Source organism: Camelus bactrianus, chromosome 13 (genome assembly GCF_048773025.1).
Source record: "Camelus bactrianus isolate YW-2024 breed Bactrian camel chromosome 13, ASM4877302v1, whole genome shotgun sequence".
Lineage (NCBI taxonomy): Eukaryota > Metazoa > Chordata > Mammalia > Artiodactyla > Camelidae > Camelus > Camelus bactrianus.
This window is the reverse complement of record NC_133551.1, coordinates 68,962,220-68,989,420: the sequence shown is the minus strand read 5'-3', so window position 1 is coordinate 68,989,420 and position 27,201 is coordinate 68,962,220. Positions and strand designations below refer to the sequence as shown.

Below are 27,201 nucleotides of genomic sequence, written 5' to 3'. Positions count from 1 at the left end.
CCACCACGGGTGGGGCACCAACTATGGGCCAGGCCCTGGCGTGCCTGATCCCTGCCTCTGCCCCCAGCGGTTCTGCAAAGGGAAGCATTCATGCCGTCATCTGAGGGCATCCAGTCCCGCTGCCCTGTGTTACAGGTGAGGAAACAGCACACTGGAGGGGGAAGGAACTTGTCCCAGGTCACAGCCAACACCAGGGAGCTGAGAGTTAAGCCTAAGTCTGACCTCAAAGCCCATGTTTTCCCTACTGCCCCCCTTTCCCTGGAATGGAATGTTCTGCCCTGTTCTGCTCCTGGCTAGCTCCTCCTCATCTCAGCTTAAATGTCACCTCCCCACCAGAGAGGCCTGACCTACCCCCACCTACACCCCTTTTTCTCTCTCAGCCCCTTGCTCATTCCTTCATAGCACACGTCACCGTAATTGGTAATTTTATTTTTATTGTGGGTCGCTCTCCCCCACCTCTCTGTAAGTTCCGTGAGGACAAAGATGGTCTGACTCCACTCCCCTGAGCTCCTTGACTTGAGCCAAGCATGTAGTAGGTTCCTGACTCCTCTGTGCACAGTAGGTGCCCTGCTCCCCAGCAGAATGGACAGCAGCAAATGTCCCCACCGCCCTGGATCTTACTCCCTAAATTTCTCTCCCACCCTTTCCCAGGAGCTCAGCTGCTATGACCCTAATAGAAGATGGAGCCCCCTTGCTCAGTTGCTTCAGAGAAAGCTGCTGGAGACTGGTAGGACAGGAGGAGGGGAGGAGGGCCTCTGAGCTGGCAGACAAAGGGCGTGTGTTCTCATCCAGTGCACTTCCTGGGTTTCCATTGCAGGAAGCTGGGCACCTGCCGAGGTGACACCGACACCAGGACTGGTGCGGGAGTCCCTTGACCAGAAGGCTCCTCTCCACCTGGGAACAGTGGTAGAGGTGGGACAAGAGACTAGGGGTGTTGGACAGCTGGTAAGTGCTGGCAGCTGGATCCCACATCCCTGGGACCTTCCCCCTTCCCAAGCCGGTTTTAGCCCAGAGCAGGTGGGAGGCCTGGGTCCTAGTTGGAGTTGGTGTGACCTTGGACAAGGCCCCAGATCAACCCTTTGGTGCCTCACTGTCCCACCTGGAGGTGTAGTAGGAGGCTCAGGGGATATCATGGAGGTGGGGAGGGGGGAGCTCCATTTTTATTTGTTTTAAATAGACTCCTGGATTACAAAGCACTTGAAAAGGGGATTCTATGGCCAAAAGTGTCTGAAAACCCCTATTTTGTACCTTCCTCCTTAAGGTCCTCCCCATCTCTGGTGTTCAGTGGTTCCCTCCTTCTTCCTGGCGGGGTATAGGGAAGTCCTGCTCCAAGCAGTGCAGCAAAGGGCGGCATCCTTGCCAAGCGGGGGAATGAGCCCGAGCAGGGGCTCAGGCAGCCTGGAGTGGGAGTTTCCCTCTGCCACATAGGGAGGCAGTCACCTCCCTTCGCATCGTGAAGCGTGGCAGTCATGCCGGCCCCCGGGACCAGCAGGGCAGTGTGTGTGCCCAGGGGCACCCACTGGTCTGGGTTTGAATCCAGCCCTGCCACTTGCCTCTTGTGTGGCTTTGAGCCACTCTGGGCCTCAGTGTCCTTGTCTGTGAAACAGGAAAAATCAGCCCTTTCCCACAGGGCTCTCCTGGGGTTTAAATGGAAAGGTCTGTAGGCCAAGCGCCCGCAGATGGGAGGCCCCTAAAAAGCACAGCTACTGTTACTGCTGCTGCTGTCATTGTAGAGTGGCTGTGAGGATCAAATGGAGAAAGTGATGAGAAGAGGGACGGAGAGGCGACAAAATGCGGATGAGGGATTTAGAGAGGGAGGAGGTGGAGGAGCACGGGACCTGGTGCCCAGGCGCACCCCCACCCCCACGAGCCCCACAAGAGCAGCCCCAGGGCTAACCTGGCCAGGGTGACTGTAGCTTCAGGCCCACAGAGGAGAGCCAGACCCTGCCTGGCCTCCCCCGAGATGGCGCTGGGTCCAGTGCTCCTCTAGAGGGCTTCAGACACTGTGGCTTTAATCAAAAGAACAATCTGTTTGCCTCTGAATCAGACCCAGATTCCTTTTCCCAGCAATGTTCCCTAGGCCTCTTGGGACCCAGGCGGCCCATCCAGGCTCCATCTCCTGCCCCAGAGCCCAGGCACAGCTTCCCCCTCCCCACTTCATGTCTGGGGGGTCGGGGTGGAGGTGGGAGGGGGTCAGAGCCAGGGTCCAGGGTGACAAACCAGGTGACCTGATCGCCAGCTGGGCCCTGCCTACCAGGCCTCCTGGAGAAGCCTGTCCCCTCAGGACCCTAGGACCCACTTGCAGAGGGCTTAAGGGTCCAGACAGGCCATTATCCTCATTTTAGTGGGGAAGAAACTGAGGCTCAGGAAGATGGAGTGACTGCCTAGGGTCACAGGATTAGTGGATGGCCATGGAATCCAGATCCACCTGACTCTTAAGACCCTGGGAGGTTCCAGGCCAAACCAGTGGAGCCACTGCCCCAGGTGACCTAGGGGAGGGGGGAGGGGGAGGACCACTCTGCGTGCACAAAAGACTGGAGGGGTGGGCGGCAGAGGAGGCCTCCCACCCTCCAGGCAGGGGCCAAGGGGAAGGGAGGAGTGGTTGAGGGAACAAAGGGAGCGGGGAGGGGGCGGGGAGGGGCGCGGCCGGGCAGGTTGGGGGGCAGGTAGGGGCCGCTTCCGCCCGGCGGGAATCCCGAGTCCCCTCCCCCAGGCTTCACCTTTTATGGTAAGGCGGCCGGGGCGGCGGGGCGGAGGGAGCCGAGGGGGCGGGGAGGGCGGAGGGGGCGGGAGGCTCGGCGCCGCTCCTGGCTCTGCTGGATCGGGTGACCGGCCGGAGCCGCCGGGGGCGCGGGTGGCCCAGGTAAGCGGGGCGGGGGTGGTGTGGGGGTCCCGTCCTTCCGTCCCTGCCCCGGCTCCACGCAGGTGACAGTGCAGGCAACCCTCGGCCGGCGCCCACCCTGTCCCCCAGCCGGGACCCCCGCCCCGGTGTTCCCGGAGGGGGCCCGCGGAACGAGGGGGCGGGGGTGCTGTCCTTCTGTCTCAGCCCCTTGGTCTCTGTCCCTCGAGTGGAGAGAGGGCAGGTCTGGGGGAAGGCTGGTGTCCCTATCAGGAGCGGGGCTCGGAGAGAAGGGATGGGCAGGGCGGAAGCTCCCGCACAAAGAAGACAGCGCCCCGCACATGGATCGAATTAAAGTCCCCGGCGGCGCCCCACAGTGACCCGGCCAGCCGCCCTGCTTGGCTGCTTGCGGGAGGGCGCCGGGTTTCCGGAGCTCCTCGGAGCTCCGGGCCGCTTTACCCAGTCAGGGTCAGGCGAGGGGAAGGAAGGGCCACAGGGCTGCCCCTCTCTGGGCCTCAAATCCCCTTGGGGGCTGGGAAGAGGGTGGGACTGGGCGATCCCCAAGGTGTGTGCCTGGGGCATCCTGGCCTGGGTCCCCCTTCAGCCCAGATCTGAGGACCTCGGGAAGAGGCTGGACAGTGCCCAGATTCCTGCCCTTCATAATGATGGAAGCAAAGTCCTGGTCCTCACAGCCCCCGCCCCCCAAGGGGGGCCTCCTCCTCATCAGGGGCTGGATAACCAGCTGGCTTTCTCTTGGCACCCACCAAGTACCTAGGTCTTGAGTACCCCATCTCCTTTTAGCCTCTCAGCCACCCTTTGGGACAGACCTCATTATTCTCACTTTATGACAAAACTGAGGCCCAGAGAGGTTCAGTGACCTGCTCAGGGTTGCCCAGCAGGAAGGGGGTGGGACCCCTAGTGAACCCAGCTCCGTGTGCCTCTTCTACTTCCCTGGGGTGGGAGAAAGGGAGAGGGACCCCAGGTCCAAGGCTGTAAGGTCCCCTGCAGGGGTGGGTGGGGCACGGTCTGACTCCCACCTCCTACAAAGTTTAGACTTTGCAACCAAGCATAGACTGCTTTCTTGCAGTATTAAAGAACACAGCTTAGAGGTGGTTCCAGACGTTTCTGGAGAGGGTTAGAGGAGTAGGACAGGGACAGTGTGTGTGTGGGGGGTCTACCCCAGCCCCTGCAGGCCCTCGGCTCAGCCAGCCCAGCCCCTATCCTGGGCTACAGCCTAAAGCCAGGCTGGGTGGGTGGCTGGATCTCAGCCTCCTTCCTTCCTCTTGACAGGAAATGACTTTCCTTCCCTTTGTTTCCACTTTCTCCGCTTACCCAACTGGATCTCAGATTCGCCTCTGGGGGAGGAAGGGTGGGGGCCCAGGGTCCCCTGGGCTGGGCTGGCTGGGAAGCTGCCCCACAGGGAGCTTTCTCACCCACACACCCCCCTGCTCCAGGGTGACCCCGGGGCAGTGGGACCAGAGGGAAGCTGTGGCTCCCTTTCCTGCCCTGGGCCTGACTGACAGGACTTTGAAAATCCCCAGCTCCGGCCCCTTCCCCTGGGGCCTGAAGTCCCTGCAGAAACCACAGGGGAGGTATGGGGGAGGGTGCTGCCCAGCTGTGAACATCTGGCCTCAGTGCTGGGACGTTTGCCTTGGATGTCTTCTGAGAAACCAGCAGATCCGACTTCACGGAGGGGTGGGCTGGGGTGGAGTGGCGTTCAGAGCAGGGTGGGAGGGAGGTAGAGAGGGCAGTCCCTGGGGATGAGCCCAGAATATGCTGACCACAAGATAACTGGCCTGGATTGGACCATCCTGGCGTAAGAACAGGCCTGGGAATTTTGCTCTCCCACCCGCCACCCCAGGTCATCTAGGGAGGAAAAAGTGTGTCATCTCAGGCCCAAGGCTATCCTCTCAACTTCCAGGTTGGATGGTGCTCTGTTAGAATTCCAAGTGGGCTACAGGTGGCCTCGAAAAGTCACTTAGCCTCTTGCTTGGGGGTCTCACATGACCTATCTCTAAAGTTGGGGGCATAACAGACTGTGCTGAGAATTAGGTGACTTTTGAGGCTGGAAAGAACTTGCTGCAGAGCCTGGCACACAGCCAGCACTTTATCAGCACGTGCCCTGGCTGTCTCTTGCCTTTATATATTAGGTATTCTGAAAATTGTTTACAAGAATAGATTCTTAAAGTTGTAACAAAGTATGAAACCAAAGACCATGACAGGCAGTGGAAGCATATGTACTTCCAAACATCACTTCCAAAACAAGAAACAAAAGAGAAGTACTTTAAAAGAACTTTTAAAGCCTTATTCATGTATTGGTTTCTCACTCAGAACAGATATTTTATTATCAGAACAAGCTATATGTTTTAGCCAAACATAAACCGATTTAAGAGGAATTTGGGAGTACATGTTGTTGTTTTTGTTATTATTATGCTCTGTCAGTCTCCAGGAGAGCCCACAGTGGCCAGTGGAGGGAGCCCTTTGAGCTCCAAGACCACATTAGGGTCCCTTGGGCCCTTACCCCCCACAACCCAGGCCCACTTCTCCAGGTTCGCTCTTTGGGTCCCTGTTGACTGTGCTCCCATGAACCCGTGGACTGGGCTATGGGGCCATGTCAGGGGGGCCCAGCTGGAGAGTGAGATAGAAAGAGGGCACATTTCCCCACTGGGCACAGGCCCTGGGTCCCCAGAAAGGACTCCTGAGCTGAGTGTGGTCGACTTGCCCCACCCCATGGCCCGACTTCATCCTTGACCTCAGAGCCTACTCTCTGCAGGGACCACCTGAGAGATGGAAAATGGGCTCTCCCTGGTCGAGATGCCGCCCTGCTCCCAGATCCATGCTTTGATGCTTGCTATGAGCTGGACTCGGGTCACACAAAGATCACAGATACAGCTAAGGGCATATGAGGTCACTTGCAAGGGGGAGAGACAGACATGGTGACACTGAGCCAGCATGTTCTGTGATGGGCTGTCATCACTGTGTGGAATACACAACTGCCCCAGAGTCAGGAATCAGGGGAGGCTTCATGGAGGAGGTGATGTTTGAGCCAGCCTGCTCCTAAGGAAAAGCTGAAGTTCACCCTGGAGTGGGCAGGAGAGGACAAACAGGTGGTGGAAACATGCCAGGGTAAGTCATGACAGATAGAAAGACAGCCTGGGAAGGGTGAGTGGTTCAGGGTGGTCAAAAATAGGTTGAGGCCAGAGGAATTTGGACTTTATCTTGAAGGCAGTAGGGAGTCGTGGAAGGCTTTCAAGTAGAGGAGAAACAGTCAGATTTATGCTCTGGAAAGGTCACTCCAGGACAGGGTAGGAGGCATCACCCCCTTGCCTGAAACAGAGCTGTGATTTCGGAGACAGAGTGAGATTCTGGCAAGAGAATTAAGACTTGATTGGACGTGGAGGCCGATGGTGGAGAAAAGGATGCTGACTTGTGGGCTGGGCTGGGAGAGGGCAGCAGACCGAGTGGCCAAGAACATGGGCTCTGGGTTCAGATCCCAGGTCTGCTGCTGCCTGATCCTGAGCAGATGACTTCCGCCTCTTTGTCTTAGTTTCCTCGTCTGTAAGATGGGAGTAGTAATAGTGCCTCTCCCCCTGCCACGTCGGGTACAAAGTGCTTAGCGCAGCGCCGGCACAGGATAGATCTTCGTAAACGGTAGCTCTGATTGTTCTTCTGTCCCCTCTTTCTCCTGGAGTCCAGCCCAGATGTACTGATGGTTCACACTGTTTCCCTCCCACAGTGGAGCTGGGTCTGAACCTCGGGGACTTCAGCACTCCTAGGAAAATCTGGATCCCAGGTGAGGGAGTTAACTCGGGGCATGGCCCTGGGCTGGGACCCGCAGTCAGCTGCCCTGGGGGTGGGGAGCTGAAGGAGCAGGCCCTCCCTTTAGCTTCTTAGAGGAGGGAAATTAATCATTTGTCAGGTGAGCAGGGCAGGGCTGCCCTTTACTCCCCCAGGTGTGCAGGTTGGGGGGAGGGGCACCCAGGACTTTTGGGTCCCCCCCCGTAGCCCAGTCACCTGGTGGGCACCTGCCCTCCCCCGCAGGACATCCGCAGCCCCTTCTGCGCTGGCTCTCTGGCACCAGGGGATGGCTGCTCCTGCCTTGTAGGGACTGGGGGGGTTCCCTGCCCTGGAGGCGTCTATGTGTCCGGGTGGAGTGCCACCCACCCTCCCCTCCACCCAAGCCTGATTCCCACTCTGTCTCCAGCCCCACCAGGAGCCGAGGCAATGACCTCAAAGCCTGAGAAGAGGGTCGCCTCCTCTGTCTTTATCACCCTGGCACCCCCACGTCGAGATGAGGCTGTGGTTGAGGAGGTGAGACAGGCAGCTTGTGAGGCCCGGCCTGGCCGCCCCCAGGAGTCTCCTGCCGCCACGAAGGCACCCGGGACTGGCTTGGCGGGGAGGCTCCATTCCTGGACTCCCCCAGGCAGGGCTGCAGCCCCACTGCCTGCTGTACCACTGCAGCTCTCCAATGGAGGTAAGAGGGTGAGGGTACTGGGTGGGAGACTGGGTCAGAGGCAGCACCAAGGCAGGGAGGAAAGGGCAGGCTCTGAGATCATTCATTCATTCATTCAGTACCTACTGCGCACCTGGCAGACTCTGGAACCCACCTGCCTGGGTTTGAATCTAGGCTCCTCCACTACTTGGCTGTGCGACATTGTTAGGCCACAACTTCTCTGTTCCTGTTTCCTAATCTGTAAAATAGAGATAATGATAGTACCCACCTCAAAGGGCCATTGTGAGGATTAGATGAATTAATACACTTGTAGAGTTTTGGGCCCAGTGCCTGCCTGCCACGTGGAAAGCACTAAATACCTACTGTTATTGGCCAAACACTGGGGACTTGAAAAGAAAGATAAGGTTTTCAGCCTGCATGAAATTTACATCCTAGTAGGGGAAACAGAGATTAAAAATAACACAAAATAAAATGTCAGGAATACTATATAGAAGTAAAACAGTGAAGAGCTGAGGAGGGGCAACTTTTTACGGGGTGGTCAGGATGGCTTCTCCAAGGAGGTAACATCACAGCTAAGACCCAAATGACAGAATGGAGCTTGAAGGGTAATGCAAACAGCAAGTGCAAAGGCCCTGAGGCAGAAATGAATTTGGCAAGTAAAAGGGCCTAAAAGGTGGTTTTGTTCTCTGTTGGGCTCTGCCATCCATTTGCTGTGTGATCTTAGGCAGACTTTCCTCTTTCTGGGCCTTGGTTTCCTCCCCTGGAAAATGGGGATTTGGTCACGTATGTGATGCCTCCATCACAGAATGGGTACTTCATAAATGACCATTCCTTTGCCTTGTGCTTGGTCTGAGCTGGCCCTGTTGCCATGGTGACAGAGAGCCTTCCAGTCCTCTCTCCTTGCCACTCCCATAAAAAAGTCTCAGCTGTTGGGTTGGGTAGAAGCCAGGAAGGATGATGACCCAGGGGCCTGAGACAGCCGGATTTCTCATCGTCTAACAGGGCAGCAGCTGGAACAAGGAAGCAATGAGACGCTCAGGTTAAGAGGCCAGCCAGGATGGCAGGTTAGCCCCCTGGAGTCCTCAGGTGCCTAGTCAGGAGTCCTGCTGTGCCAGAGTGAGGCTGGGGCAGCCCTGTGTATCCATCACCATGGAAACCACCTAGAAACCAATACAGGAAGCCAGAAAGGGGCAGGAGAAGGGACCACAAATGGACACGCGTGAGAGTATGTGAATATTGTATAACGTGCTTCTTCCTTATGATGCAGCCTCCTAAATTGACTTTTCCTTCCTAACCGCATGCGCCAAGAACAGCATCTTCCAGCTGCTTCTCCGTATAGGAGAACCAGGACTGTGATGACCAAAATTCGCTCACTGGGACACGTGATCCAATCGAAAAAAAAATTATATCCCTTGGGAGTCTAGGAAATATAGTTTAGATGCCAGAATGCCAAAATTTCCAAGACATTTTCATGGGCTATAGGAATTACAGACACAAGATCCTGGGAGTTTGGTAGCAAAACCAGACCAGGCCGTCCTTGAGAGCGGGTGGCTCGTCAGCCATTTGCTGGTCAGTTTGGCAAATGCACAGAGCATGGGGAATCTTGGGGTTCAGCCTCGCTGGAATGGGACGAGTTTATGGTGAGCAGCAGGTATGAGCCTGGTCTGACCACAGAACACAAAGGCCAGCCCCGGGGCCCTGCCCTCTGCTTGAGGGCACACTGCAGCTGGCTGTCACCTGATACCTCATCTAGTACTCGTCCCCTCAGGAATCCACGAGCATTTCCTCAGCCCTTTCATCCCGGCTGCTGAAGTCATCCCGGCCACCTTTCCCTCACTCCTCCCCTCTCCTCACTAGGCACTCCCAGCCCCACCACCTTTCTCTTGTTCAGAAGTCAGCTTCTCTTGAAAAGGCTGCTTGCTCCCCTCCTGCTGCTCTTGGCCACTTGAGGTGCATCGTCCCCGTTCAGTGTGGGCCCCCTTTCTGGGCACCTGCCTGCAGCCTCCAGTCCTCGTCTCTCTTGCATTCCTGCCCTGGCTGGGACCTGCCCACCGAATGTCTGGAGCCTCCAGTGGTCCTGGGAGAGGCCTCAGCACACCTCCTGTGTCTCTGTGACCTGTTCCTGACTCAGTCCGCTCCTTTGCAGCAGATTCTCACACTTCAGCGGCATCAGCATCCCCCGGGGCCTTGTTCCAACACAGCCCCGCCAGCTGGGCCCCACCCTGGGCATTCCTGACTCAGCAGCACGTCTGCGGAGGGGCCCAGGAATTTGTATTCCCAGGTATTATTGATGATGCTCTGGTCTGGGGACCGCACTTTGAGAACGATTGTTCCAGTCCAAAGGTATTAAGCAGGTGAGACTTGTGGAGTAGAGAAGAGTAGTTCTCAAAAGGTGGCCTTTGAACCCATACCTGGCAAACATAAATTCCATACCCAGGAAATGTAAATTCTAATGTAAATTCAAAATGAAACTCCAAAAATGTAAATTCTCAGAGCTTACCCCAAACCTGCTGAATCAGAAGCTCTGGGGTGGGGCGCGGCCATCTGCATTTGGACAAGCCTCCAGATGATTCTGGGGCCGACTCACAGGTCTAGAACAAGCTTCCCATCTGTCCAGTCCCTTCAGCCCATGAGAGAGCGGAGAGGGGTTCGTTATCTTTGTCGAATGGGTGGGAAACTGAACCCAGGGAGGTGCCCCAGCAGATATGCTGGGACTGGGACCGAAGCCCAGGCTGCAGGGCCTCAAGCACTCTCCATCTGCTATCTCTGGGTGTCTAGGGCAGTCTGACCTCTCTGGAGCCTGGCCTGCCTCGTGCCCAGGTGACAGGAGGCGGGCAGACTGCCTCCGTGCCCCGTCTCACCCTGTGTGTGGCAGTGAACACAGGCCCACACTGTGGCTTCTCTTCTGACCGCCTGGCTGTGTCCTCCTCGGGAGCTAGGCAGCGCCTTGCTGAGGCAGTCTGGAGGGGTTTGGATTACACTATAGTGAGTGTTCCTGGAAGGAGGAGAGCCTCGGGCTCAGGCAGGAGCCGGGTGACCTCCTAGCCCACCTCCTCCCTCCCTGCCGAGAGCACCTGAAAGTCTGTGCACTTTGAGGGCCACGCCCTGGACACCACTCCTGTCCCGTGTGTGTGTTTGCTGTTGTGTTGTTGTTAAGTGAAACTTTTTTTTATTGAAGTATAGTCAGTTACAATGTGTCAATTTCTGTTGTGAATGAAGCTTAAATATACACAGAAGTAGGGAGAACAGAAGGAACCCTGTTTACCCCACATCCAGTTCAACAGTTACTAAGATTTGGCCACATTTGTTTCATCTATTCCTTTCTTTCTTTTCTTTTGTGAAGTATTTTAAAAGAAATGCCAGTAATCAGGTCATTTCAGACCCATATTCTTCAGGATGCATCTCTAAATGTGGCCATTTTCTTACAGAACCCCAGTGCTGAACGATGCATAACAAAATCAGCAGGAATGCCTTATGATTATCTAATATTCTATCCATAATTAGTTTTCCCTGACTTGTCATAAAAATGCCTTTTAACTGTTGGATGGTAGTGGAATGGATGGCTCACATCATGTCTTGTCTTTCTTTTGTGCTGTATCATTCAGTGGAATATTTAGCTTTTCCTCATCCACAAAATGAGGAGAATTAAAGGAGATGATTAATTCTTTGAATCAGAATCCAAATAAGTATATAAAATAGATAAACAAGTTTATATGGTACAGCATAGGGAACTATATTTGATATCTTGTAGCTTATGGTAAAAAAGAATATGAAAATGAATATATGTATTATGACTGAAGCATTGTGCTGTACACCAGAAATTGACAGAACATTGTAAACTGGCTATACGTCAATTAAAAAAATACCAAAAAAAAAAAAAAAAAAAGAATCCAAATAAGGTCTGTACCAGTGCTGTGTCCAACAGAAATATCACACGGGGGCGGAGTTGTGGATTAAAAACAAATGCCACAAGAGTCACAAATGCAAGCCTCATATAATTTTTAAATTTTCCAGTATCCACATTGAAAAAATTAAAAATAAATGATATTACTTTTAATAATATATATTATGTAACCCACTATATAAATTTTATAATGTAATCACATGTAATCATTATCAAAATTATTAATGAGATATTTTACCTTTTTTTTGTACTAAGTCTTCCAACATATCTCAGTCTGGACTTTTCAAGTGCTCCATAGCCATACGTGGCTGGTGGCTACTGTACTGGACAGCACAGATGTATACATTATGTATGGTCCCTCTTTCGTCTCTTAATTCCAGGCAAGTCCCCTCTCTTGGTCTCTCCATACCTTTAATTTGTTGCAGAAACAGGGTCCATTTCTATAGAATGTCCCATATGCTGATTGGTCCCTTTGCTTCCCTGCGGTCTCATCCAACTTGCACCTCTGTTTTCCAGATTTCTTATAAACAGATTTAACTCTAGAGGCCTGATGAGTTTGAGTTGGTTTTTCATTTATGTTTTGGGGTTTTTTTTTTTAAAGACCGTGTCATACATAGTGGTGCCCATCCCTTCCTATACCTGAGTCAGAAGCCCCCTGACGTCTGCTGAGGTTAATCAGTGGGCACAGGTGGTGATAGCTTGACGAAGCCTTTGGGAAGTTCCCCATCAACCTTCCGCCTAATGCTTTCAACACCTGATAGCCATTACCTGAATCTATTACTTCACTGGGTGGTGGTTCCCACCCCGGAGTGGCATCAGCATCACGTGGAGGGCTTCTTGAGCACCACGTGACGAGGCACCGCCCCAGAGTTTCTGATTCTGCAGCTCGAGGAAGGCCGAGAAGGTGTGTTTCAAACAAGGTCCCAGGTGACTCTGCTGTTGCTGGTCCAAGGACCACATGCTAGAACCACAGCCTGAGTTTTGCTTGCATTTGAACAAGGCCCTTCTAGTGGGATTTCGGGTCTCTAGCACGCAGCGAGGGGAGGGCTGTTATGGAGGGCTTCTGAGCCTGTGTCACGTGCATGCGCTGGGCCAAGCCCTCACCTGCATCATTTCACTGAATCCTCATTAACAACCCTAAGCAACCAATGCCCATATTCTAGCTGAGCAAACTTAATCAGAGAGATTAAGTCTCTTGCCTAAGGACACAAAGCAAGTCAGTGGTAGAGCCAGAGATGGAACTCAGGTCTGGGTGACCCTGGACTTGAGCCCATAGCCCCCATGCTCTACAGCCTTCTGGGTAAGTGTCAGCTCCTCTGTCCACCTGCAAAGACTCTGGCCAACCCTCTCCCCACTTCTGGTTGCAGGATGTTCGCTTCCTCCTCCTCCCCTGGATGGCGAGGACGCACTCCCTGACCTGGACCTCCTCCCACCTCCGCCGCCACCCCCTCCGGTGTACCTGCCGTCTCCTGAGGAGGAGCCGCCTGCCCCAGTGGGGGCGTCACTCATTTCAGACTTGGAGCAGCTGCACCTGCCCCCGCCCCCACCACAGGTACTGCCAGCCCCTTGGTCGTCGGAGCTCCATGGGTTGGGGCAGGAAGAGTCTGGACATACTGGGCCTTTTGGGATTTTAAGCCTGGAGATTGTTTGGTTCATTCTCCTACTTGAGGACGGTCTGTCTCTGAAGCTCTTTTAGGCTGATAAAATATGGACATGTCTTGGATGGGGAGGAAATAGCTCAAGCAATAGAGCACATGCTTAGCATGCACAAGGTCCTGGGTTCAATCCCAGGTACCTCCACTAAAATAAGTTACCGCCCCACCAATAGATAATTTGCTTTAAATTGGACGTGTTTTTCAAGGTCCCTGGAGAAGGAATGCCATACCCTTGCCCCCTAAGTACCTCCTCCAGCTCAGAGGGAGATGTCCCTGTGTCTGATCTAAATCCCTTATGCTGCAGAGGAAACTCATTTTTAATCCTCTGCCCTTAACCGAGGCCTTGTAGAAATGAGAGGGGTTCCAGGCTAAGGGAAACTGAGTCCAGGAGGTTTCTTAGAAGTAGAAGAAAGTAGCTCTAACTGCTTGAAGGGAACCAGGGCAAGGAGCCGGGGGACCTGGGCTCCAGCTGCCACCATAACTTTTCTGCTGAGGGTCTTGAAACAGGTCCCTTGCTTCTCTGGGCCTTAGTTTCAGCCTCTGTACCAAGGGGCTAATTGTGCCCGGTGCCATCGGGTGAGGAGCAGAGCTGAGAGGGTGGTGTGGGGGCCCCACTGGGTGACTCCTCTCCCGCCCCACCTTCTGTCCCCACAGTCCCTGGCGGAGGGGCCTCCACTGCAGCCTCGGCCTGGTCACCTCAGGCCCGCGGAGGAGGAGCTACCGCCTCCCCCAGAAGAGCCTGCTGGCTGCCCGGACAGGGAGTCATCCACAGGTACAGACACAGGCCTCGCGGGGCCGGCACAGGCATCCGGGGGGAAACTAGGAGAGTGGGGACCACCGTCCTGTCCCAGCTCATGGTATGGCGATAGGCCTCATAGTTGTACATCAATCAGCTTTATTTTTATCTTCTTAACCATTCTTCCTTTCTAACAAAAATCCATTTAAATATTGATCAGCAAAACTTGCTATGATAGCAAAAATGGCTTGAATTTTTTCACCATTTAATTATTTGAATACCTAACACCTTCACAGAGTACAAAATAAAAAGCACAAAAGGGTTCCCCTGCTCCATCCCTGTATCACCCAGTTTCCTTCCAGATACACAACCTCTGTTGGTAATCTTGCATATCTTTTCAGAGATATTTTATGCAGACGCAAGCAAATACAAATATGTACCCTGCCCTGATTTTCCTACCAATAGTAGCAAGCCCTGTGCTGTGCTGCACTTTGCTTTCATTCCTTCGTAGGTCTTAGAGCTCGCTCCACATCAGAACATAAGAGCCTCCATGTTCTTTTTCACAGCTGTGTAGTATTCCTTAGCAGGGCCCAAACATGCATTTAACCAGTCACCTGTGGGTGGGTGTTTAGGTGGTAATGCTAAGATGAATTGCCTTGCATGTAGTCATTTTGCCTGTGTGCAAGTTTGTGAGATAAATTCCCAGAAGAATAAGCTTGACAATTTTTGCCAAGTTGTCATTTTCAGTCGTCCCAATATACACTTCCACCAGCGCTGTCCAAGTGCCCATTTGCCCACAGCCTCTCCAGCACCATGTGTTACTCTTTAAATAAACAGCTATTAAGTGCCTACCCTGTGCCAAGGCCTTCTCAAGTCCAAGGTTATAAAATAATTCTCGTTCGGTTTCTTCTAGTGTTCTTATGGTTTCATTTTTCACCTTTGGATCTTTGATAATGTTTCGAATCATCTGGGTGTCAGGTGTCACAGTGGAGCTCCCTCTTGATTTTTTTGCAAATGGCAACCCAGCTGTCCTGACACTCTGTGTCTTGATTTTAGCTTTTTTAAAAGGCCATTTGCCTTCCTTGTTAATGCTCCTCATGACCCTTTCCGTGAGCAGAAGCTGCACTCACAATCCCCGGAGGGTTTCAGGTGGAGATCAGGCATTCGGGGTATGTCCTGGGTGATGACCAGGTACAGTTCTCCCAGACTGGGCAGGTCACGACCCTTGTCTCCTCTACCCCAGACGTGTGTGCCTTCTGCCACAAGACCGTGTCCCCCCGAGAGCTGGCCGTGGAGGCCATGAAGAGGCAGTACCACGCCCAGTGCTTCACATGCCGCATCTGCCGCCGCCAGCTGGCTGGGCAGAGCTTCTACCAGAAGGATGGGCGACCCCTCTGTGAGCCCTGCTACCAGGTAACCTGCGGGGCAGCTCTCCAGCTGCCAGGCACTGAGCTGGGCACCCAGAAGACATTGTATTATCTCATTCCCCACGACAATCCTGGGAGCTAGGCACTACTGACCCATTTGACAGACGGGGAAGCTGAGGCTCAGGGAGGGGAAGGAGTTCAGCCAAGTTGTGATCGTTTCCAGGTGGCCGCTGTCACAAATGACCTCAAACTTGGTGGCTTCAAACAACACACATTTATTCTCTGACGGTTGTGGAGGTCAGAAGTCCAAGATCAGTTTCACTGAGTCAAAATCAAAGTGTTTTGCTCCCTCCGGAGGCTCTAGGGCAGAATCCACTTCTTGACTTTTCCAGCTTCTAAAGCTGCATTTCTTGGTTCCTTTGTCCATCTTGAAGGTCAGCAGTATGGCATCTTGCATCAGTATCTTAGTTCCTTCTGCCTCCCTCTTGTAGGATAGCTGTGATGACATTTGGTGCCCACCTGGGTAATCCCAGCTGCTCTCCTCATCCCGGGATCCTTAACTCCATCACATCCACAGAGTCTCTTTTGCCATACAAGGTTGTCACTGCTCCAGGGGTGAGGACCTGGATATCTTTGGGGGGCATCATTCAGCCTCTCACACAGGTCACGCTCCAGACGGCAGTGGAGCTGGTGTTCTGCCCCAGGCCTGTCTGGTTCTGGACCCTGCCCGGGTCTTACCTAGAACCATGAGGTTCCAGTGCATGCTGTAATGAGGGCATCGCTGGGTACCAAATGCAGTCTGGGAAAGCTAGTTTGGATGCCAGGGTGTTGGAGCTGTTAACTCCCCAGTGGTGTGTGGTGACATTTTTTGCACACCTCCCACAGACACATCACCTGTGTGTCCTGTAGGCCTTCACCTTGGCCTCATGGATTGGCTGCACCTGGCAATCTGCATGTTTAACAAGTCTCTCAGGTGGTTCTGATCCACTCTGAAGTTTCAAAAGTACTGATTCAAGGGGTTAGAATATTTGGAGTTGGGACTATCTAGGAAACTCAGAATGATCTGACCACAGGCAGCCAGGCACTGTGGGAGGAGAAAGGAGCCAGGCCACCCCCATCCCTGCCCCTTTGACCCCATCAACAGGATAGTGGGGGGATGTCCTTACACTCTTCCCTCAGCTTGGAGCCAGGCAGCAGTGAGGCACTGAGAAGACAGGGTGAGGGTGGGCTTACAGCTAGAAGCAGCCAGGAAGGACTTCAGCAGTGCGCTGGGGAGACGAGGGCTGCCCCCAGGACAGGGAGGATGGGGGAAGTGCTGCCCCCACCAAATACATCTGTCCAGAGGAAGTCAGGTTAATATGAAGAGGAACACAGGCCAGGAAGGGGAAGAAACATGTCCAGGAAAAAAGGTGGATGGGCTAAAAGGAGCCCTTTGTTGTTAAGAGAGTGGACCTCATGTTAGGTATTCTTATACTGCAATAAAATAAAAACTTTTTTTAAAGGATGAATATAATACTATGAGATATAAAACAAATAAAGAAATCAAAAGAGAGGAAAATCAAAGTAGAAAGTGAGATGAGATCAAAGGAAAGGTAGTTCCCCAAAATATATGAATGAAAGACCCCTATACTTATTCCAAAAAGTGGAGCATGAGATCTGACTGTGAGCTTCCAAGTGGCCAAATGGAAAAGGGAGAGTTTCAAGGTTTATTGTCCATAAAATTAAACAAAACAAAACAAAACAAAACCCCACCAATTCCTCTGGGAACTCCTTTTGCTGACTCTGAAGTTTTAGAGAAATTTCTCTTCTGGGCCCTCATGGAGCCTGGCCTCAAGCATTTCCTCATAAGAAAGAAATGCAGTGATAGCTTCACAGCAAGATTGTAAACCAGGGATGCAGTGCCAAACTCGATCCCTTTTAAGCAACGTGGAGGTTTGTAGGTAGTAGCTACAGGCCGATTGCATGAATGTGAATGCCTCTCCGTACCCGTGGTATGGCTCTGAAGCACCAACCCTCTGTCCCAGGACACCCTGGAGAAGTGTGGCAAGTGTGGCGAAGTGGTCCGGGAGCACATCATCAGGGCCCTGGGCCAGGCCTTCCACCCCACCTGCTTCACTTGTGTGAGCTGCGCCCGGTGCATCGGGGATGAGAGCTTCGCCCTGGACAGCCAGAATGCGGTGTACTGCCTGGATGACTTCTACAGGTCTGAGAGGGGTCTGTGCACTGGGCGGGGCAGGGAGGACAGGGTGGGACCCCGACAGGATGGAGGAGCTGAGCCTGAGTGCTGGGGGCCGAGTCAGAGCTCTCTTGCAGTCTCTGGGCCCACAGAAACCAGGTCTGCCTGTTCCATTCCAAAATCTCCCGGCTGGTCAGCATTGAAGCTGCAAATCAACCCCCCATCGACCTGACTTCAGGGCCTTGCTCTCAAGCCCCAGACCACAGTGCCTCCCCTTGGAGCTGGAGCCGTATGGAGTGGTGGTGACACAGATAATCCGTGGGGCCCTGTCTCTGCCTTCAAGTTGCTCACTGCCCAAGGCAAGAGACAGATGTGCCTAGTAAAAAAGACAGGAAAGAAGAAAAAAGCAGTGACCTATAATACTAGACAAAGGAAATGAGTCCCACTAAACGCATGAGATTTCTCTGCTTTCTCAAATTTTAACATTCTCCAGTCACTTCCTTGCCTTGAGCTAATTATAACCCTGGGAAGCCGGGTCTCATGACACAGGTCTCTCCATCCGCTCCTGCCAGGAAGTAATAGGCATGTATGGTTGTAGCTCCAGGTGTAGTCGCATAGCAACGAGTCTGAAATAGTCACTCTGGGAGGTGAACCAGAGCAGGCCTGGGTACTGGCTGCTAATTTCTGAGGTTGTCGGCGTGAACGCCTCCTGAGCATGGGTTTCCTTCCCTCTAGGAAATTCGCCCCTGTGTGCAGCATCTGTGAGAATCCCATCATCCCCCGAGACGGGAAGGATGCCTTCAAGATCGAGTGCATGGGAAGAAACTTCCATGAAAATTGCTACAGATGTGAGGTGAGTGGAGCAGTGATGATTTAATAAGATGCTGCTGGTCCTGTTTAATGGCCGCACGAGCCCTCTGGAGAGCCCGCTGTGGGCCAGGCCCTGGGCCGGGACAAGTCCAGGTTGAGGCTCTGCTCTCACATTGCTTGCCGTCCAATAGCAGAGACAAACAAGAAAGGAAATAATTGCAAATACGGCCTATTAATCAGAACTCTTGGAGTTAATGACAGCAACCAAACTCAACCCCTTTCCTGTAAGAAGGGGATCTTATGGGTAGGCTTTTAGTGGTGATGTCACTGTGACCTCAGAATATCATAGGGCTCTCTCTCCATCTCTCAGTTCTGCCTTTTTTATGCGTTTACTCCATTTTTTCCTTCCTGTGGGCTAGCATCCTCTGTGAGGCAGGGGATACAGTGCATGGCCATGGTTGCCCAGGTTTACATCCTTCCTACTTAGAAACCCCATCCTGGGGTCCCATACAGTCCCAAAGAGGCCTCTGATTCACCCAGCTTGGGTCACATGCCCATTCTGGACCAGTCACTGGCCAGTCTATGATTGTCAACCCCTGGGGCCAGGGAGGCAGAACTATATGAAACAGGGGTTGATACAACCACAGGAAGGAAGAAAGGGATGCTGGGCAGACCCATACCACAGATTTTTTTTTCAGGTGCTAAGAAAAAACATGTATAAGTCAGCTTTGGGACAAAGAAGGCAGTGATCAAGTCAAGTGATCAAAGTGCAAAGGCACTCTTTCAGAGGAGGTGATGCTTAATCCTGGGTTTTGCAGGATAAGTAGGAGTTTGCCACATATTCAGAGAGGAGAAAAGAAATCCAGAAAGAGGTAAGGGCCTGTAAAATGCTACTGTGGCACAAACAAGCCTGAAAAATTGGAGGAAGTGCAAGTTTCTAGGTGTGTCTGGAGTGTAGAGTGCCAGACGGTGTGATAACAATGAGGCCAGAGAGAAGGAAAGGGCCCCGTGTGCCAAGCTAAGGAGTCTGGACCTCGGGCTGCAAGAGTGATGAGACTGAGATGGGGAAACTGGTTAGAAGCTGGTGTAGTAGTTCCCAGCAAGAAATGCCTGGGGAGTTCCACAGGGACCCACGCTCAGCAGGGCCCTGTGCTTGCTCTGATGCTCTGCTGTCATACTTGAAAATTCTTTTGAATAAGGAATCCTGCATTTCATTTTGCCCTGGACCCTGCAAATTATATAGTCAGTCCTGCTGGGGAGGCTCTAAGAGTCCTCCTCTGCCTTCTACTGTCACCCCCACATCACCGATGTTTCTTCTCTGGTGATGGTGACAATCACTGAAGTGGGAACTCCCAGAAACCAAATCTCTTAATCAGCCAATGAGGGATTCCAAACATTTAGTCACGCACATTTAAACAAATATGCAGAGCCAAGAGGGCATTTTCACTGAGGCTGACAAGGGAGTTTAGTCGAGAAGTTGACACATTGCTTCATAATTATGTGGGGGGTCGAGGGTGGTATAGCTCAGTGGTGGAGTGCATGCTTAGCATGCATGAGGTTCTGGGTTCAATCCCCAGTATCTCCATTAAAAAAAAAATGTTGATTTGTTGATTATAGTCCGGCTGATAATGCACCTTGAAAGAACAGCCCTGAAATTCAAGTGCTGTTATCACCAGAATAGCCCACATTAAGTCCAGTGGTGATTAGCATTTCCCTGGGCCTGGCTACTGAGCAAATAAACCCTCCCTGCTTGTCCTTGGCCAGCTTGGCCCAGGCTACCGGGAACATTACCCAGGCTGCGGCAGTGAGTCAGAGTTTGGACTCTAGCAGCCTCATTTCAGGCTGTCAGGCTCCAACCGCAGTGGCCTGGAGCAGATTTGGGATGCTGCTTCTCTCGGAAGGAAGATGAGTTTCACGGTGCCACTCCCCTCGCCATTGCTGCTCACTCTGTGGTCCGTTGCTGGAAGGGTAACAATACTTTCATACTCGGGCCATGTTTTTTAATATGTAAAATGCTTTCGTATGCATCGCCTTATTTAATCCTTGTGATGAGCTTGCAATATGGGAGTTCATATCTTCATTTAAGACGAGAAAACTGAGGATGAGGAAATGGTTCTGTCACTTGTTCTTCTGGGCTGGGTCTGGCCAGCTTCTATGCCACCTTTCAGCTCCTTTGCCGACTGTGCGACTTGGTCGTAGCTGAGGTGTTTCCTCTCTTGATTCTAACTTAGAAGCAGTCACATGTGCTCCTTTGGGGCCCTCGATTTGGCACTTGATGCTTTCAGAATGCCGAACAAGTGGCCGTTAAGAATGGTGCAGATCCCGGCATTAAACAGCCGGAGTCCCCTTACGAGACCTGAGGTGCAGTTCCAGAGAACAGACACACGAGGGCGCCCTTCCCAGCTGGCTGTGCTGACTCAGGCTGGCACCCCTGACACCACAGTTAATCCCTGCGGGGACCAGCCCCCCTGGTCTGATCAGTGCAGCTTCCAGAGGACGCCAGCCATGCCCTGAGCCGTGTAAAGTCTGTGCCAGTGTTGAAGCTGTGCAGTCAGTGGAATGACAAAAGACCCCAGGACTCTGAGCTCTGGAACCCGCTGTGTCACCTGAGGGAGGCCTCACCCCTCCCTGGACCTCAGGGGCTGCTGGGTGGTTGTTGGGGCCCTTCTAGCCCTTTCTGTGACCCCTTAGGGGGCTTCTCCCCCTGTCCTCGGTTCTCCCTTCAGCTAATTCAGTCATTTCATCAGTGGATGCTGGCGAGTCCAGCACACACAGGCTCCGCACTGCAGGGCTCCGGGCTGGCGTCCATCCACATGTGCCTTGTTCCCACAGGACTGCAGGATCCTCCTGTCTGTGGAGCCCACGGACCAAGGCTGCTACCCTCTGAACAACCGTCTCTTCTGCAAGCCGTGCCACGTGAAGCGGAGCGCGGCAGGGTGCTGCTGAGGCCTCAGTGGGTGGGGGTGCCACGGTCGCACGCTAGCCCAGGTCGGGCCCTTCCCTAACTCCTCTCCCTACCAGACCCTGCTCTTGCACGCTCTCCTCCCGAACCACAACAGGGACCAGCCAGCAGCCCTGCCCAGCATGTCCGGGACACAGGGGCTGAGTGCCCCCCAAGCCTGGGCCTCCTCCCAGCTGGGAGCTGAGTGGTTGGCAGATAGCACCCTTCAGACTGTCAGCTGTTCCTTCTCCCCTCTGGGCACCGGGAGGCTTTTGTACCATGAGCATCATGCCCAGGGGCCCCAACACTGGCCTTGACCCCCATTTTCTGGGGTGAGGCAGAGCAAGCCTCCAGGTGGCAGCCTGTGTCCCTAGCAATGACACCTTAGCTGTCAGTATGGGGTGCTGAGACCAGCTCTAGTTTGTAGGAACTTTTTCACTAAAACTCCAAAGTCCCTTAAAAGGCACTATTTTTTAAAATTTGAAGTTCATATGATGAGAAACATTCTTTGGATTTTTAGGGGGGCAGAAATCTTCATAGAAAATGTCTTCCATTGTTCATAAATCTACAAGATTATGACCTAGTGGTGGCACAGCCACGAACTTCCCACCTGCGGGACATGTCACACTGACGTGGGGCCCAGGCCCAGGCATAAATTGAACAGAGCAAAGGGTGACACACTGACACCCAAAGATGTCAGCAACCCCTCCCCCCACCTTCCGGGGCCGCCACCTGTGACCCCGGCTGAGTGCCTGTTGTGTGCTGGGGAGCAGAGCACAGGAGCTCTGAGTGTTCCTCCTGCAGCCCTGACTGGGGCCGTGCACACACACTCAAACACACGTACACACACTTCTCCAGGACAGTAATGGGGTGTCCCCCCCAACCCCTGATCGGGTCCTCCAGCCCCAGCTATCCTGTGACCATTGCCTCCTCAAGGCCATACCTAGAAGATGCTTTTTCCCTTTTAAGGAAAATCACTTTTGTTGCTTTGTAACTTATAAGACATTTTGTAGGGTATGAACAAATTAAACAAGACATGCTCTCCTCCCTGGGGTCGCCTCATACCACATGCTCCCATGAGGATGCCCTGGGCTCCAGGTACCTGGAGAGTTTCTCTTTAGGGCCCCTTAAGGGCTTCAGAGCAGAGCACAGCTTCTTGGCTGAAGCTTAGAGCAGCGAGTCCCAAACACCAGGCATTCACAGACCTCCACAATTTTTATCATACAAGGACCTCCTAATCTCTTACTTCCTTAATATTCTCTTTAACTCAATATACTTTTTTTAAAACTCACTTACCAATTTATTCTTGTGCTAAGCAATATATCCATGCAGTTATGTGTTGTTGTGCTAGTTATATGTGACAATAAATGCATACCTATTAGAAGTTCGTCTGTGTTCCAACTAAGATCTCACCGAGGTGAATGCTGGCTTTTGATAGTAGCACCAGAGAAATGTCTGGGCATCTGCTCAGTGTGGCACCAGTGTCCAGCGAGTGCCTGTACTTCCTCCCCCCACACTGGGGCCCCTCATCCCCAGCCATGAAGACTTACACTGGCCAGTACACAAGCGCACTGTTCCTGGACATAGTGATGTGGCTGCTGGGTGACCAGGTGGAGCCTTCACTGTGGGAGGCCCTCTAAGGCCACCAAATCCTTGAGCAGAGTTAACACCACACTCGGGGCTCAGGCTGTGCTCTCTGCCGGTGACCAGGATGACTCCTCTTGTGAGCCCACCTGCCTTGTGCACCTGCAGCCAGGCTTGGTGAGCGCAGCTCCAGCGGGGAAGGTGCAGGGCCGAGAGAGCGCTGGACCCGGGGGCAGGCCACTCGGGTCTCTGGCCCCGTCTGCTGCTCAACAGTATGGATGGGTTTTTACCCTCTGAGCCTTGCTTTCTCATCTCTAAAGTGGAAACAACACTAATAGCCATCACAGAGTGTTGCTGGGGTGGGAAGATGTGCTGGTTGGTGGGGTTTCTGATGGGCTCACAAGTCCCCTGTGCCACCTGGAGCTGGCTGGCACTTCTTGGGATCACTCCTTCCATTTGAATTCCTCAACGGTCTTGTTGAAGGTCATCAATCAGAGACCACCGGGGACGTGGCTGCAGTTCACAGAGTGGGCTTATCACACTGGCCACAGCAGGGGGTCCATACGGACACTGGGAACAGCAGGGCGTCTCAGTAGGCGAATGTTTGGGGCCGGGGAGGGGGATCACAGAACCTGGACAGGTACTGAAGGATTTGAGGAAGATTTAAGGAAGTGGGGGTTTGCTCCCAATGTGTGCTGTCAGGAAGCAGGGGTAGGTCTACAATTGAGAAGCTTAATTCATTTATACCTAGGATGTGGTGCTGCAGCTGATTGGTAGGGAAGCAGCCATGGCTCATAGGATTGGGGTTCTGGCCATGTTTGCTGCTGGTCCAGACACGCTGTCCTCAAGGACATGACTACAGGGAGCTGTGAGGTTGGAGCTCACCAGGGTCCAGCTGTGAGGGCCGGGCCAGCTCCCGGCTGTCGGGGCCACTTTTCTCTCCCAGTTGCCAAGTTCTATATGGTTTGGTTTTTCCTGCCATTAAATTGTAATCTTATGCTGTGATTCCTCACGTCCCAGCCTATTTCTGGTTGGTTGTGTTTGGAGGGATGGTGTCTGGATGAAGTTCTGGGGGATGCCTTGGTCTCCTGAGCTGCACATTTATATAAATCCCTCCGTAAGAGGACATTCCTTATTTCTACAATGTGAAATAAGCCAGTCATGAAAAAAAGACAAATTCTCTATGGTTCCACTTATATGAGGTACTTAAAGTCATCAAATTCATAGAGACAGAAAATAGAAGGGTGGTTGGTTAAGGGCTGGGGGGAGGGGGAATGAGGAGTTGTTCAGTGAGTACAGTTTGACTGAGGATGAATGGGGGGAGGTGGCTGCACACCAGTGTGAGTGTACTTAATGCCACTGAATTGTACATGTAACAACTGTTATGATGGTACATTTTATGTTATGTACACTTTATGTTATGTACATATTTATTCATATATGTTGATAAATATCATATTTGTTCACAATTATATATATATAATTTAATACTCAGAAACAGGGAGAGGAGCTTATAGAGTGATGTAGGCGTCCCAAGAGGGGGGACGTGTCCGCCCAGATTGGGGTCCTAGGAAGACTGGCCATTGCTGTTTGCAAACCCAGGGAGATGCTGTTGGCTGACCTGGGCTTCCTAAAGGCAGGTGCTGTGCACAGCCACTAGAGGGCAGCATGGACTAGCGAACTGGGCTTTGAGCCCTGGAGCATCAATATTCTCGAGCTTCTCCTGGGGTCCTCAGCTTCTCCAGATGCAAGATGAGAGTAATTCCCACCTGCCCACTGTACATGGTTGCAGCGAGGCTGAGAGAGACAACGAATTGGAAAACTAGAGAGTGAGCGACGTGGCTGTGGAGTTGCTGCAAGCAGAACACACCATCTCAGACGGAGACCCATGCCAGGAGACTGAATTCCTCACCTGTGCAAAGCCCTACCTGTTAGGAGAGTCCCTCCGGGAGTTCCCACACTTCTTCCCCTGCAGGCTGATACCTGGGAACCTGGGCTCAGTACGTAGAGTCAGGATCAGGACAGAGAACAGCATGAGGTTACCAGAGAACCCTGAGCCTTCCTGTTTGTCACCCCCTCCCTAGTGTCCCCCATACCTGAGTCCACACCCAGGTGCTTGGAGGTGTGAACTCCACCCAGCACTTGCCCAGCCCCTCCAAGGCAACCAAGTGCTGCCCACTCCTCTGCTAGGGACACAGATGGTGGAAATGGGGGATTAAAGGAGAGCAGAAGGGGATCAAGATGGGGAGAAGGCTGGGCTGATAAGGAAGAATCCCAGAGACCACTGGGCATTTCAAAGAAATGGTTTTATCAGTTTAAAATGCAGTTCCCATAGGATGAATAGCTACTCATTTAAAAAAATGATAAGCTATGAAATAGGTACTATTAACATTCCAATTCAAAGACAAGCTGCACATCAAAGAATCAGAGAGGTGATATAACTCCCCAGGGCTGCACAGCATCTAGAACGTGCCAGAAACTACTCTGTAACACAGACACCAAAGTCCAGCTGAAAAAATCCTAACTGTCTTGAACCCTTCATCTTAAGAGCTGCGGATTTTAGGCTGCAGACCTCTTGCCTACAAGTGAGATGTACTTTCCCCCATGAGTTCAGGAAGGTTCTTGCACTTATGGTGTGTGAATCACACTAATCTCGTGAATGATCGTCAACTTAGAGACCACGGAGGGCACCCTACTCCTGACCTTCCTGTTACAGAAAAAAATGTGCACGTCAGCGGAAAACTAGACTGTCCCCATGCAGCAGTCTTCCCGGGTCTTGGGTGCTAGCCTTTCATTGTCTTTGGGCTCTTTTACAGCTCTGTAAATTGTAGGTAACTGATCAGTTCTGTCCTGTCTTAGAGGACACCTCCCACCCCGCATCCTCTTGTGGAAAAACTAGTTTTGCCTCCAGCCACACATTCATTTCAATATTCCTGACCTATAAACGTGAATGTTCTTCTGTTGCCGGTTATAACATCCACCTAGTTCCCTTGTTAGTTGAAATGTTTAACGCAGGTTCATTTTTTATTTGTATGGGAGTCATGATTTCACCTTTTTTTTGAAAATCATCTTTTAAACCTTCCTTCATCAGGTGTTTATGGATGCTCCTTCAGCCAGGGAGGGTGACGGGTGGCCTGCGAGCATCCTCATTAAGCAGTTAAGATGCAGCAGGCAGGTGGCAGCTGCCCCCCAGAGCAGTCACTGAATGGGGTGGGGGGGACTCTGCACAGGTGGACAGAACAAGGTCTTGGCAAGGCCTGGCTCTCCCTTTGGACCTTGACCTTAAAACACAAGCTCTCTAGGTCTGAGGGTCAGGAAGTGCAGAGGGAACTGACTTTCCTGAGTTCTTGTTTGGGATGCGGCTGGAGAGCTGGTGAGGACTGATGGTCCCTGACAGGGTTTCAGCAGGGGTAGGAAGCCTGCCTGGCAGGGGGACCCACTCAGAGGTAGACCTGCAGCGACAGCAGTCCTGCCTGAGCGGGAGGCCCAGGCCATGACCGCCGGCTGCTCCAGGGCACGGGGACGGCCCGCACTGACAGCTGCTGGGAGGCCGGCCAGGTGCTGCTCCCTGCTTCCTGGGGCGCTGCTCCCTGCTTCCTGGGGCCCTGCCCCACCTGGTCCTTCTCCCACATCCCCATCTTACTCCTAAGGAAGCTGAGGCTCAAGGAGATGCCAGGCCCAGCCAGCGGCCACAGTGGGACCACACCCCAGGATTTCTAAACTCTCCATCTTTAGGACCTGGTCAAAGCAAGGTTGGAAGGGCCTGTCCTCTTCCCCAGCAAAGGTGCCCAGAGGGTGAGGGGCAGGGCTTCCTGTAGACATAACCCGTAACAGGAACTTGGAGTTGAGGAAATCAGGCCTTCTCAGCAACGATAAGCTGACATTAGTGGTAGTAACAACTGCTACCATCTCATGGGCAGGGGATGCCCATAGACGTGACCTCATTTAGTCCTCACTCCCATGAAATAATTACTTATGATCCATCCTTCAGACAAGGAAACTAAGGCTCATGCCAGGAGTGGATCGGGCTCTTAATGCCAGGACCTCCTGCCTTTCCTCCACGCCTTTCACCTCCTAGTCAGTCACTCACTTCTCCAATCTCTTTTTCCTTCATCTGTAAAACAGAGATAATTATACTTTCATCATCACAAATAGCATATGACTAAATGCAGTGTGGTTCTTTGGACTGGAGCCTGGAATGGAAAAAGGATATTAGTGGAAAAACTGGTGGAATTGGTTAAAGTTTGAAGTTTAGTGAATAGTTTTGTACCACTGTTGGTTTCCTCGTTTGGACCAGCATGCTGTAGTTATGTGAGATGTTATCAAAAAGGAAACTGGTGAAGGGTGCAGGGTAACTCTCTGTGTGATTTTCTGCAACACTTCTGCAAATCTAAAATTATTCCAAAATTGAGTGTATTATTTTTAAAAAGTGACCAGACAAAGGAGAGAAGCCTTGGGCTCTGAAAGGCACTGCCCATCATTGACCCAAGGACACAAGGATGAGAGCTTTCCTGTGAGCTGGGATGTTTGGCTGGGAGGAGGGGAGGTGTCTGGGAGGAGGGGAGGTGTCTGGGAAGAGGGGAGGGGATCCACTGATGGGGGAGAGGGCAGGGAAGGCGAGGAGGGGGACCCCACCTAATTTATGTGATTTTCTGATTGTTCCCAGGACCAGAGCGATCCCCCAGTGGCCCCAAATGGCTGTGGCCAGGCAGGCAGTGTAAACAAAGCTTAGGGGC

At 52.6% G+C, this 27,201-nt stretch overlaps 1 protein-coding gene across 5 annotated transcripts; it reads left to right on the top strand.

Annotated features, from left to right (window-relative positions):
* Nucleotides 1–814: 814 nt before the first annotated feature.
* FBLIM1 (filamin binding LIM protein 1) lies at nt 815–22,268 on the top strand. Of its 5 annotated transcripts, none has more exons than XM_045518501.2 (9): nt 815–945; nt 6,576–6,632; nt 7,044–7,313; nt 12,564–12,748; nt 13,506–13,623; nt 14,831–15,000; nt 16,979–17,157; nt 17,866–17,983; nt 20,773–22,268. In XM_045518501.2, the coding sequence occupies exons 3-9, from the start codon at nt 7,064–7,066 to the stop codon at nt 20,884–20,886; spliced, it is 1,134 nt and encodes a 377-aa protein (XP_045374457.1). In that variant the 5' UTR covers nt 815–945; nt 6,576–6,632; nt 7,044–7,063; the 3' UTR covers nt 20,887–22,268. The 5 variants fall into 5 exon arrangements, with proteins under 5 accessions (XP_045374457.1, XP_074233449.1, XP_074233450.1 ...); XM_074377348.1 differs by lacking the exon at nt 815–945 and adding an exon at nt 2,764–2,863; XM_074377349.1 differs by lacking the exon at nt 815–945 and adding an exon at nt 2,768–2,863 and having other exon boundaries at nt 6,536–6,632.
* Nucleotides 22,269–27,201: the final 4,933 nt, after the last annotated feature.

Excerpts from the sequence above, each read along its gene's own strand:
- FBLIM1 (XM_045518501.2), top strand. The coding sequence starts at position 7,064 with ATGACCTCAAAGCCTGAGAAGAGGGTCGCCTCCTCTGTCTTTATCACC. Across the intron at positions 12,749-13,505 it reads TGCCCCCGCCCCCACCACAG|TCCCTGGCGGAGGGGCCTCC; the intron begins GTACTGCCAGCC and ends CTGTCCCCACAG. Across the intron at positions 17,984-20,772 it reads AAAATTGCTACAGATGTGAG|GACTGCAGGATCCTCCTGTC; the intron begins GTGAGTGGAGCA and ends TTGTTCCCACAG.